At 43.1% G+C, this 12,611-nt stretch overlaps 1 protein-coding gene across 2 annotated transcripts; it reads left to right on the top strand.

Moving 5' to 3' along the window:
• The first annotated feature begins 1,868 nt into the window (after window positions 1-1,868).
• Window positions 1,869-11,380, top strand: LOC135902214 (uncharacterized). 2 transcript variants are annotated; one of them, XM_065432189.2, is made up of 2 exons: window positions 1,869-2,827; window positions 11,216-11,380. In XM_065432189.2, exons 1-2 carry the CDS (start codon window positions 1,886-1,888, stop codon window positions 11,234-11,236), a joined length of 963 nt encoding a protein of 320 aa, XP_065288261.1. In that variant the 5' UTR covers window positions 1,869-1,885; the 3' UTR covers window positions 11,237-11,380. The 2 variants fall into 2 exon arrangements, with proteins under 2 accessions (XP_065288261.1, XP_070394263.1); XM_070538162.1 differs by lacking the exon at window positions 11,216-11,380 and adding an exon at window positions 10,754-10,813.
• The last annotated feature ends 1,231 nt before the right edge of the window (window positions 11,381-12,611 follow it).

Here is a 12,611-nt window from a genome sequence, read left to right on the forward strand (position 1 = left end):
AAGATCATGAGCCATTCCACACTGTGAAGGTGGATGACCAGCGAAACGGTGTAGCACACGATAAAGAGGAGACACATAATTTTAAGGAAAGGTACGGATACCTTTACTGTCTTGATCGGTGGTCATCGTGACCCAAAGGTACGCACACTAATTTATTTTTACCCGTCCTCGTTCACTCATGTACATTACGTACATTTGTGTTTTCACTTCAAGATATACTGAGGCAACGAATTTGAGACCGAAATCACCGCACCGACTGGCAGTGCCTTCGAGGGGCAGTATGGGATCGCTATCGTGATGAGCGGCATCGAAGCCAGCTGCGGAACAAGACGACGACGAAGGCGCGAGCGATCTATTGAGGCAACGAATTTGAGACCGATGAGGTGGGATTCGTTAGAAACTACGCAACGCACGTGCAGCTTTATGTCTCGAGCAACACGACGTTTGAGCAAAAGCGCGCGGCTGACCTCGCTTCCAAACCAGTGCTGCTAGTGCCATCTTTTATATTTTTCCGGCAACTTCGATAGCAGGGTTCCTCTCCTATGCGCAAGGTGGCAACGTAATTCCAGTGCAAGATAAAGAGTGCCGGAGCTGCGTGCGGTTACATATATTTGTAATACTAGAAGCTCGCACGGCCTGTTAAAGGGTGGGGAGCTTACATGCACATCAGTGAGCTATTGAGAAATACAATTCTAAATTTTCACCAAAAGATATTAGATAGTCACCATCAGATAAAACGTCTGTGACAGAACTGTACATTATATGCTATTAATTACGCAAAGAACGTTCGAACACGTCAATGAGTGAGTTCAAGAACATAAGTGCAATCATGACAAGCTTTTCCGTTTGTCTGTATTCTTTAGCTCTTCCCATTTTACAGTAAGTGCTTGACAGTGGTTACTGAGAGAAATCACTCCGCATGAATGCCATCGTGAAATTGAAGTTAGTCGCTAGGAAGAGCGAATAGTGCTTCCTACTATTGTGGTATCTCGTTGAAGCGCATTGGTCCAGTGTTGTTGGCGTGGCACCCCAATGTACGCTGGCGCATTATAGGCAGAACTTTGAGCTGATGTTACATGTTTGGTTATAAAATGTGTTTTGCCAAGCAGGCTATGAAGAGCTCACTTTATTAAGCAAATGTGAACTGTTAACAGAAACAGAACAATTAATTGTGGAATGTAAGTTCTACACGCCACTTACGCACCTTCTTTACAAAGCACAATGACATGAATTTATTTAACCATTATATGCCCTAAGGCAAGCCGTACCACTAAAAAATGCATCTTTGAAGTTGGGGAAAGTAGCGTTCCGTTCATTATTGTGCATTCGTGCCATCTCATCGCTAAGTAGAACGTGCTGTCATTCAACGCTACGAGTGTGGACTAAGAAAAGTGGTTCAGCCTTGGAACTTAATTTAAGCGTATTCCGATACGTTAATTTACGCTCATAGCCGCAGTGATGTTCCAAGATAGTTAATTCCTGGATTAGTCTGGTTGTGAACAAATCAAGGCGTTTTGATTATGAACGCTAGCCGTCTATATCTTGTCGGGGAAAATCACAGCGTGCAAAAGTCAAGATGTAGGGCTTGCTTCCATTCAAGTGTGTCAATAAGAACGCGGGTCAATGAGAAAATGCACCTGCCTAAAGAAATAAGCATAATTCGGTGAGTTGATCGCATTTCATGATTGAACAGTAGGGTAAAACGCGAAGTTCGCGAAGGAATGGTATATGCCGGTAAATGAAGGTATTTCAAATAGTAAGCAAAGAGCACGCCTAGGAAAGTTTCAGTGTATATATGCAAAGCCTCATTTCGCAACCGCAGTTTATGCTACCTTGGTACTCTTGCTGATCATCTTGATTGAGTGGGCATGGACGCACGACAGGAATGATGGCCTCACGCATCTTTTTGTTCATTCCACAGTTATTCGGTGCCCTGGTCCTTGGCTGGGAATGCCATGCTGTCTCTCGTCACGGTGGAGCTCTCTACAACGGTTCGTTAACCACGGAAGCAAAGTTTCAAGACATCTGTGCCTCACCTACCTCATCTTATCCTGGCGACTGCTGCTTGCCACCAAATGAGATGCTCCCTGTCGACCAGTGCCTCACCAGCAACGGTACAGTTGGTGACCCTTACGACGAAGCTGCAATGGCGGGCGCTTTCCCAGCTTCCATGTGTCCGTACGCTGCCGCCCTCCTCTGGCAGGGTGGTTACGTCACTGGTCATTTGTCACCTGATGTGCACTGCGCATCTTCAGCGTCTTCAGCTGCGCCGATAGCGAGTCAGCTTAAAGCCAGCGCTCCGAACGAAATCTTCAGTGGGCATGGACGCACGACAGGAATGATGGCCTCACGCATCTTTTTGTTCATTCCACAGTTATTCGGTGCCCTGGTCCTTGGCTGGGAATGCCATGCTGTCTCTCGTCACGGTGGAGCTCTCTACAACGGTTCGTTAACCACGGAAGCAAAGTTTCAAGACATCTGTGCCTCACCTACCTCATCTTATCCTGGCGACTGCTGCTTGCCACCAAATGAGATGCTCCCTGTCGACCAGTGCCTCACCAGCAACGGTACAGTTGGTGACCCTTACGACGAAGCTGCAATGGCGGGTGCTTTCCCAGCTTCCATGTGTCCGTACGCTGCCGCCCTCCTCTGGCAGGGTGGTTACGTCACTGGTCATTTGTCACCTGATGTGCACTGCGCATCTTCAGCGTCTTCAGCTGCGCCGATAGCGAGTCAGCTTAAAGCCAGCGCTCCGAACGAAATCTTCAGTGGGCATGGACGCACGACAGGAATGATGGCCTCACGCATCTTTTTGTTCATTCCACAGGTCAGTTGCCTTTCCATATCAAGACTAAAATCCGACGATCCATTTATAATCGTGCTTCCATGCCCAGAAGCAGTGCTTGGTCCTTTTTGTTCTTTGTTATTGCTTTTGTGCGGTGACGTTGAGAGTAATCCTGGTCCTCCGAGAGAACAACCATCAGATACATTATCCGAAGTTCTGAAAACCTTACGCGATTTGAATCAAAGGTCTAAAAGAATGGAGGATAACCAAAAAGCAATGCTGGACACTATTACAGAGTTAAAAACGCATCAGGAAACGGTGGCGGAAGCGATATCAGAAATTAAAGAAACACTTGCGACGGTAGAAAATCAGACCGGTAGATTTGAAAAATGGCAGCATGACCTCGGTGACGTGCGTGAAACGGTTGGGAATATAGCAAAGGACGCTGCATTCCTACGCTCCCGACTGGATGATGCGGAAGACCGCTCTCGTAGAAATAATCTACTTTTTTATGGTTTAACGGACATCGCCACCGAATCCGCTGTTCAATCGGAGGAAAAGATACTGGACATTCTAACAAACACTCTAAGCCTCAGAATAACTAGTGACAGCATATCGCGTGCACATCGTATTGGTAGATTCAGTCCAGGGAAGTCTCGTCCGTTGATAGTAAATTTTGCTGCCTATAAAACGAAGGAAGAAATATTATCGAACCGCCCCATGCTAAAAGAAATGAATATCTCTGTTAGTGAAGATTTCAGTCCCGCTACACGCTACGCCAGAAGAACTCTTATCGAATACGGAAAAAGTCAGAATGTACCATTTAAATTAAGATATAACAAGCTACTAATTGGTAAAAAATGCTATGTATACGACGCCACTGAGCAAAAGGTCTGTGAATTGAAGCCGTTAAGCAGTACCCCAGATGATGCCACGGCGTCTGTTCTATCCTTAAGATCAGGCCGCAATGTCCTAATAGTGCGCCCATAGGATAACGCGAGGGGTAGCGACCTCGATCCTATAATATCAAGACTACCGGTTCTTTTTACTAATATTCGTAGCTTATTACCTAAAAAAGATGATCTATGTAGCCTAATAAATGATTGTGATGCAGACATAATTGCAATAACTGAAACGTGGTTGACGAGTAAAGTAACAAACTCTGAGTTATTCTACTGCAATAAAAAGTATAATATTGACCGTACTGATCGCGCTAACACACTAGGCGGTGGTGTCTTAATTGCTGTTAATGAATGCTTTGACTGTTTCCCTGTATCCATATCATGTAACATTGAATGTGTATGGTGCTGCATTTCTGTAAATTTCACAAAAGTTGTGATCGGTGTTTGTTACCGACCACCATCATCAGCCCCTACTTTTTGCGATAGCATGTATGACTGCTTGTGCCAGATAAGTGTTCGCTTCCCCGGAACGTCAATAGTACTTATGGGCGATTTTAACTTTCCGAATATTTCCTGGTCAAGCACGTGTCCTTTACTAAATACAACTTCCGCAGAATCAAAGCATTTTGCAGAGGTATGTGCTGATTTCAACCTGGTTCAGGTAGTTACTTCCCCTACACGTGTAACAAATACCACATCATCTCTTTTAGATCTTGTTTTAACATCATCAACAGATATCATATCTAAGGTTACACACTCACCCGGCTTGAGTGATCACGACGTCTTGCATTTTTTCATTAGCTTGGCAATCCTACCGTCCCAAAACAGTATTAAAACCATTCGTGATTATCAAAACGGCAATTTCACCGCTATCAACAACGAACTTGCTCTATTCCTTGATAACTACCTGCCTAAAGTTGCTGAGCGCTCACTGGATACTAACTGGAATATATTCAAAGAAAAAATTCACGATCTTGTTAACAAGTTTATTCCGAAGAGGCGCGTATTTTCGAATAACAATGCTTCATGGTATACTAAATCTTTGAAACGCCTATCTAACAGAAAAAAACGTCTTTTTAGCACCGCTAAGCGGACGGAAAGCCAGGCTAAATGGTCGGCTTACAAAGAAGCTGCCTCGGCCTACTCATCTGCGATAAAGAAAACAAAATTTTCTTTTTTCAATAATACCCTTCCGAACATGCTCATCAATAATCCAAGAAGCTTCTGGAATGTAGTAAGGCCTAGTGCGTCGAAAATCGTATCACTTAGCACGTCTTCCGGTGAGCCTATACCTCGGCAGCACTGCGCTACGATTTTAAATAATGTATTTATAAAGGCTTTCACTCCTTCAGCACATGATAACGACCTTCCTAGGCTACCATGCTGCAATTTTTTTCCTATGGATCCCGTAATTTTTAACTCTACTGGCATTAAAAAAATAATAGACACTCTTAAACTTACGTCTTCTTGTGGAATAGATGAAATCACGACGAAATTTCTAAAAAATACTAGTGAGTATTCCTCTATCATCTTAGAGAGCATTTTTTCACAATCGTACCTGTCCTCATCCTTGCCTCATGACTGGAAAACAGCAAAGATTATTCCTATCCACAAATCTGGCGAAACTCAAGATCCTTTTAACTACAGGCCCATATCGATTACCTCAGTACCATGCAAAATTATGAAGCATATCATATTTTCTAACCTCGTCAACTTTCTTGAAGAAAATAATTTTTTCTCTAACGGTCAACATGGCTTTCGCAAATTTTTTTCTTGTGAGACCCAGCTCGTAACTTTCACTAATGACTTACATGTATATCTTGATAACGGTTTTTTGACTGATTGCATATTTTTGGATTTTTCTAAAGCTTTTGACAAAGTGAAACATGTACTGCTACTACACAAACTTAGCGCACTCAACATTGACCCTGGAGTACTCAGCTGGATCCAATCATTCCTTTCTTCTCGTTCCCAATTTGTTGTAACTAATGACTCCACATCTCACGCGGCTCCAGTTGAATCCGGTGTTCCACAAGGGTCTGTTCTTGGTCCTCTTTTATTTTTAATATATATTAACGATCTACCTGATAACATTTCCTCACAAATTTGTTTATTTGCTGACGACTGCGTTATATATCGAAAAGTTACTAATGCATCTGATATAGCTACCCTTCAATCCGATTTAAATAACATATCTAACTGGTGCCTCACTTGGTGCATGGAACTCAACATTAATAAATGCAAATCTATGCGGGTTTCTCGTTCTAACACAACTTGCCCTACCTACGCCCTTAATGACTGCCCCATTCAATCCGTTACATGCTACCGTTATCTTGGCATTCATATAACTAACGATCTTTCTTGGAAGCAGCATGTACAGTATGTAATATCTAAAGCTAACCGCTCCTTAGGATATTTGAAGAGAAATTTTTCGCTTGCGCCAGTTTCATTAAAACGGCTGTTGTACACGACATACGTCCGCCCCCAATTAGAATATGCCTCATCCGTTTGGGATCCTCATCAGATCACATTAATTAACGAAATTGAATCGGTGCAAAATCGCTCGGTTCGTTTCATCTTAGCTAACTACCATCGCACTGCTAGTGTTACATTAATGAAGAGAACCCTTCAAATTCCATTATTATCTCTTCGAAGAAAAGAATCACGCATTTCCCTTTTTCATAAAATCTACTACCACAACGCATCTCTTCGCCCTCTTTGGATCCAACCTGCACCTTATTATTCGGCTCGTCGTGACCACTTACATAAAGTTAACGTACCCCGTCATAACACCGTCGCGTGCTCACAATCATTCCTTCCTAGGACTTCAGTCGACTGGAATAACCTACCAACATCATTAGTAAGCATCAGTGACCCCACTCGTTTTAAGAATGCACTAACCAACACAGAATAATGTATGGTAGCAAACGGCATGATTATGTACTTATCCGTCAACATTGTCTGCTTGTTAAAGTGTATTCTTTGTGTATTTTCATGTTATGTAAGCCTCTGAGATTTGTTATGAATGTGTTGCTACTTTTTTCATATTGCTTTTGTTCGTTGGAAATTCCTCGAACTAATCCTGCATTTTTACTCTTCGAATGTATTCGCGCCCCTCCCCTCTGCAATGTACAATTATGTACCTTGAGGGTATCACAAATAAATAAAAATAAATAAATAAATCTCTTGGTTAGAACGTCTAATTCCAGTTATAACGACGTGACGATGGCATGCGGGCCAGTACCGAAAGACAAAAAAATGCGGCAAACATAAATAAAATGATAGTTACAAAATCGATTCGTCTGGGCCTGGATACATGTGCAGAAAACAAGATAAGTTGTAACCTAATCTCAAAGCGCAGTGAAATAATTTTTATAAAGCCATCGGAAACAAGATATTACAGAACACCATGGACACGGTTCTGTTTTAATTATTTCCCAAGAGTAAATGCATTACGCAGCAATGAGAACGAATTCTTTTCTACACTTAGTGACGTCTGCCCAATTTTACGTGCTTTTGTGAAATGACGTTTGCATATCGACTTTGCAAGAATTATTGAGGACTGCACAGAAAGAAGAAGCCGCTACTCATCACGTATCACGCCTGGAAAAAAAAGCTACTTTTGAAATCAAATAAACATTCTTGAAGCGTAATTCTTCCCGGACGAGCAAGCGCTTGATGATACATTGATCGTTATGTCTTCAACGTACTTATAATGAAGTGCAGAAGCCAATTTTATGCACTTCTTCGATATGGCCATGTTTCATTGCTGTGTATTCGCTAGTGCGCGGGGCGAATAACCTTCGTGAGAGATGTATAATATCCAAGAACTGCAGGACTGTTTGCGTACCGAATTGTCAGTTGTCACATTCATCTATCTGACACAATCATGCAATGTGGTCGACTTGTGGTACTCGACTTTCTACAAGGAGGTTACGTAAATGTGCAAAGACAGCTTATTGCAATCCATGCGTCCCAGGTGGTTTTGTAGATCATTCAAAAGTGAGTGTAAAGTTGGGAGTGTTCGAAACATTTAGTGCGAGAAATTGTCTGTCATTGTTGCGGAAGACAGAGTAACAGAAAGGATTAATACTATCATGTTTAAAGCACATGGAGTTATTTCTGAAATATACTTAAACGTTTTACACACACCGTGAAATGTACAGTATAAGCGCGTCTTAAATGGGCATATTTGTGCTTACTAGACCCGATAAATAATGACACTCACGCATTATTTTTACAGCGCACGTCGAATGTTAGGAGGGTGGTAGAGGTGCGAAAAAATATCAGACAGGCAAAAGCTTAATGTACAGTGTGCGCCAAACTCCATGAACAGCCGTGCGTCCACCCTTTCAGCAAGGAGCCTCAAAAGTAACCTTATTTTCCTTATATATTCTTTGAGTCCTTTCTTAACTACACGTTTTGTCAAATACCGTTCTTTCAAAATTATACATCCATATTCCACAGCTGCTTAGGCGAAAAGTGCAACCATGGTGGGCAATGAATGAAAACGACGTGAAACAGCACCCGGAGGTGCACCACATTAGCACGCATACAGGCAGTTACGACACAGACGAATGCATCCCTAAAGTGGACAAAGCGCGTTTGTCGAAATTTGTCAGCGTTAAGAAACTGAAAACTATAAATGTCAAACATACTCATTTAAGAGGCGAATCGCTATAGAAACGTTCCTTGTAGTTTCATTGTCACCAGAAAATAATGGTTATCTGTGCTGTAGAACTTGTCGGTGTTATTATTTAATGCTTGGGCCGCTGTGCGCCGCCCGGCAGAGTACAGATTACGGCAGTGCACGAGCCGGGCACCGAGGTTTCAAAACGACGGTGGGAGCTTATGCCTGGAAACCTATAGCAACCTAGCGCAACTGCGACGATGTCACCCAAGAAAGTCGTGGCGTTCGTGGCTTTGCCGTAATAGCGGGCGCATAAAATGTCCGTGCCGAGGCGCACCACGCAAGGAGCTGCTGCAAACGCCCCACACGGTGTGGAGCTTGTCGCGCCAGCTCCAGCGCTAACCGCTGGGTACAAAGGCGCGTGGTAACGACAACGGGCCCCATGGCGATGACTGTAACCACAACTGCTCCCGGAACGCGTGCGCTTTGTCCCCTGTTTCATGGTATTAACACCAGAATAAATAAAAGCGAGGCATTGCCCGTAGCTCTGAAGGCTAACAACATTCAAGTAAGGAGTAATATTGAAGGAAGCTTCCTTTAATCAAAACAAACCGCACAGTTTGATTATAAAAGTCCACTAAAAGCATATTCGCAGAAAAAAACAAGTCATGTATGTCCTAAGCTTTCTCATCAGGCCTCTCAGAGAAAAGAAGCGACCAAAGCAAAGAATCAAGGAATCAATGAATAAATAAATCAAGCAAGCAAGCATAGCAAATGAAGCCAAAACAGGAGATATCTGATACCGAACTTGACATTAACATGCTTGAAAGATATAGAGAAAAGAGGTTAGACTTAATGTTTTTTATAAATTATCCCGTATGATTCTCCCTCAGAAATATATATATATATATATATATATATATATATATATATATATATATATATATATATATATATATATATCACTTTGCCAAGACTTCTTCGCTGAGGAACTATTATCTGTTTTAGCTGCTTTTTATCGAGAAAGCAATTATCAGAACACTCCAGGTGGATTTCTTCCGTCGGGGTAGCCGTGGTGTCCCGTGTAAAGGGCAAGAGTGATAACATCGTCGCTGCGCATCATATACTGTATGTGCGAGTGAAAGCGCGCGAGGGTGAGCCGATGGTGGCGTTCTACTCCGGCGGCTGCGCGTATGGCGCTGCCCCGCGGTGCCTATTTTGAAAGCAATCTGCGATGAGTACAGAGCCTATGTGCGTCGGGGGTTCATAGCTTCGTGTGCGCTGTGTTCTCGCCACTTAGTTCGTGTTGAAGCTAGAGGCAGCATGAAGATGAGTTAGCTCGCTGCTGCTGCCGCTCTTCCTCACGCTATCGTTATGACAGTGAGTGTCCGCAATCATCGAATGAGATACGTTTATGTTTGCGTGTGCGCGCGTGACACAATTCTTGTTAATGTACTTCGTAAGCGAATGTTTACGGGTTTATATAGCCCATACATTTACTATCATTACTTCACATGGCTGTCTACTAATCTGCTATCGCAATCGGTGCTCCGGCTTTCGGGCAAAACTTCGACTTCTACCGCTTCCCGTTGCGGGCCAAAGCGATTTCTGACTAGCCACCGCAACATAAGCTAGGTCAGAGGCGCCACTCTAAGACGCAGGCACCATTCTGCTCAACTGGTTATCTACTTTCATTGTGCGAGCTCGGCCCCGCAGAACCCTCTTCACTTCTGCGCACTTCTCGCCTCCTGTCAGCGAAACACCTTTTAATTTACGCCATTATATTGCTTTTCAAGGCAATCAAGTGAACTTTTATAAACGAGCAGGATGTTTGATAAGGTTGATGTCATGGGACTGAAATAGAAATAGAATGGAAAAGTTTTACGTTATAGGTTCCCATGTATAACCGAATATAACATATGTACAGGTCATTTTCTTCCGCTTAACGTGTGACCCTAACACTTGATAGGCGTATACCGCAAACTACGAGAATGGCGGCTGTCTAGGATTGTTTCGCATTGCTCATGCTTTTGCTGTTTATTTCATAAACCTTTAGAACACACCCGCTCCTGCAAAAATATTGTTCTCGACTTTCATATAAGTAAACGAAAAAAGCACTTGTCAGGCACATCTCATAAGTTTCGAACTGGTAAAATTTCTTTGACTTTTCCTTAGAAAAGTTACCACTGAAACCAAATTTGTTTCTACTTCGACAGCAGATGCGTTTTCGTTCACTGCATTTTTAAAAGTCATTTAGCGGCAAAATGCAAGAATCAACTGCAGCCCTAGAGCTGTTTTAGTAGGTGACCAAGCTTATATAACTGATACTAATTGGTATAGAAACACCGTCGCCTTTTCAATACGAGTATATTGCAGCTCGCATCCCGTGCCATAGGATCACCATCACTGAAAACAACTATGTTTTTACTTCCACAGTGGACGCAAGCTGAAACTGCAACATTCAAACCCATTTAGGCGCAATATGCCAAAAACAAGTGCACCATAATTGTTGTTTTGAGTAGGTGACCAAGAAAGGAAAGCAATGCGTTTAGCGATTCTGAAATGTTAAAGTCGACGCTAGACAGTTTTAATACCGAAAGGCGACTACAGCGTCAAGGCAGTAAAGGACGGAACGGCAACACTACACGATGGTGGTCTTATGACATGGACCGTGAGCAGCAATTACTTGGATTGCCAAAGGCGTCCCCGTTTCAACACCAAACCTCCGTTATGTAATCTTGCACGCGAGTCATCCTTAGCGAAAGTGCTTGCCATTGCAGAGGAGCTTTTCTCCACCGCTTTATTTCGTAAAGCCGGTTACTTGCCGTCGAGGCTAGCCAGGAAAATGCGCCAATGCTAGATCGCTGACTCGTTTATCACGTGCTCTCTCCTTTTTAGCTGCAAGGGAACCGGAGGTAGAACTCACTTCCGGTGGATGATGACCGGCCCAGACTTGAGTGGTATTGTGCGCAATAAAGTCTGCAGACTGCAGTAATCCGCGCTATTTGCGGGCGGCCAATTTATCACCGTGTAAACACTACGGTATCCCATTGCTTCGATTATTATTTTTTTCTAAATAAAAGCTCTTTCTCCTCTGTTTCTCTCCTGCACTGGAGATGTCGTCATGCCTTCTTTGTAGCGGCACGACCTGACGCAAGCTCGCAAAGCGTGCCACCTGTGTCAATTCTGCTGCCGTAAGGGACAGGTACACATTAAAAAAAGCACTTGCTGGAAACGTGAGGTGGCACCAAATAACGCATGCAGGAGGTTCCACTGGCCTCTGATTGCTGCTAAGCGGACCGGACTGCAACATTAAACGAATGTGATGCCCGCTTTATTTAGAGCTGCATGAATGCTCTTGCTTTTGACTGCTGCGATAATGCGTTCATTGACATCACCAAAAGTTTATAGGACGCTGTCTTTAGCAAACATCGCACTTATTTAAAAAAAAATAACAAAGGAAAATGCAGACCGGGCCTCTCAGTTATTCGAACCGATTATATATGTCACAACTACCCTCAGAAATTGCCAGGGTTTTTCTTCTGTTGCCAAATTCGTTGATCACCTGCGATTTGTCGGTTAATTGTTATCGGATAGTTAAACTGCTTATGTGTAAAAGCAAAAACCTTTTTATGGTACGTATAAGGCAATCTTTTTATGGCGCTTGTAGCATGTTTCTTTTGCATGATGTCTTAGCACAACAATTTACTTCAAAACTTTGTCGCCACTCATGACCCGATTCCTGTTCCGCAACGGGTTAGATGTTGTCACTGGTGTCGTGATTGACGTTATTTTCGTACCGACATTGGCAGTTTCTTTTTTTTTTTTTGAACAGTGCGTAATGCTCCATCCCCAACATAAAGCACATCGTCACAAAGACTGGCTATTGAGGGAGCCAAAATTCTATCTTTCTTTTAAAAGCCGTCAAAAGAGGCGATCTAGGCCTGAAGAAGGATGTTCAGGCTCACGATGACGACCAAAACGTACATGATTGGCATACAACGCAAAGGTGAAGAAAATGTTCGGAGGATGGGGACATTTTTTTTCCTTCAACGACAGTACACAGTTTGTTTTATTCAAACTGTAGCGATGTGACATGCTTGTGAGATTCCGAATGCAACTGCCATCATTTCTCACGGGCTGCGTTTTGCCATCAAAGCGTCGCATCACTCACAGCCAACACATGTGCCCTGAATAGCGATGAACGCATAAGTATTCCAGCGAACCAGGGCGGCTGCTGAACGGAGAATCTCGTAAAATGCGTAGTATTCTTGCTAGTGCTTCGTTTTTTAGT

This window comes from Dermacentor albipictus, chromosome 4 (assembly GCF_038994185.2).
Source record: "Dermacentor albipictus isolate Rhodes 1998 colony chromosome 4, USDA_Dalb.pri_finalv2, whole genome shotgun sequence".
NCBI lineage: Eukaryota > Metazoa > Arthropoda > Arachnida > Ixodida > Ixodidae > Dermacentor > Dermacentor albipictus.

Coding starts and splice junctions, on each gene's coding strand:
- LOC135902214 (XM_070538162.1), top strand. CDS start 1,886: ATGATGGCCTCACGCATCTTTTTGTTCATTCCACAGTTATTCGGTGCC. Junction 2,828..10,753: donor TCTTTTTGTTCATTCCACAG/GTCAGTTGCCTT, acceptor TTACTTCCACAG/TGGACGCAAGCTGAAACTGC.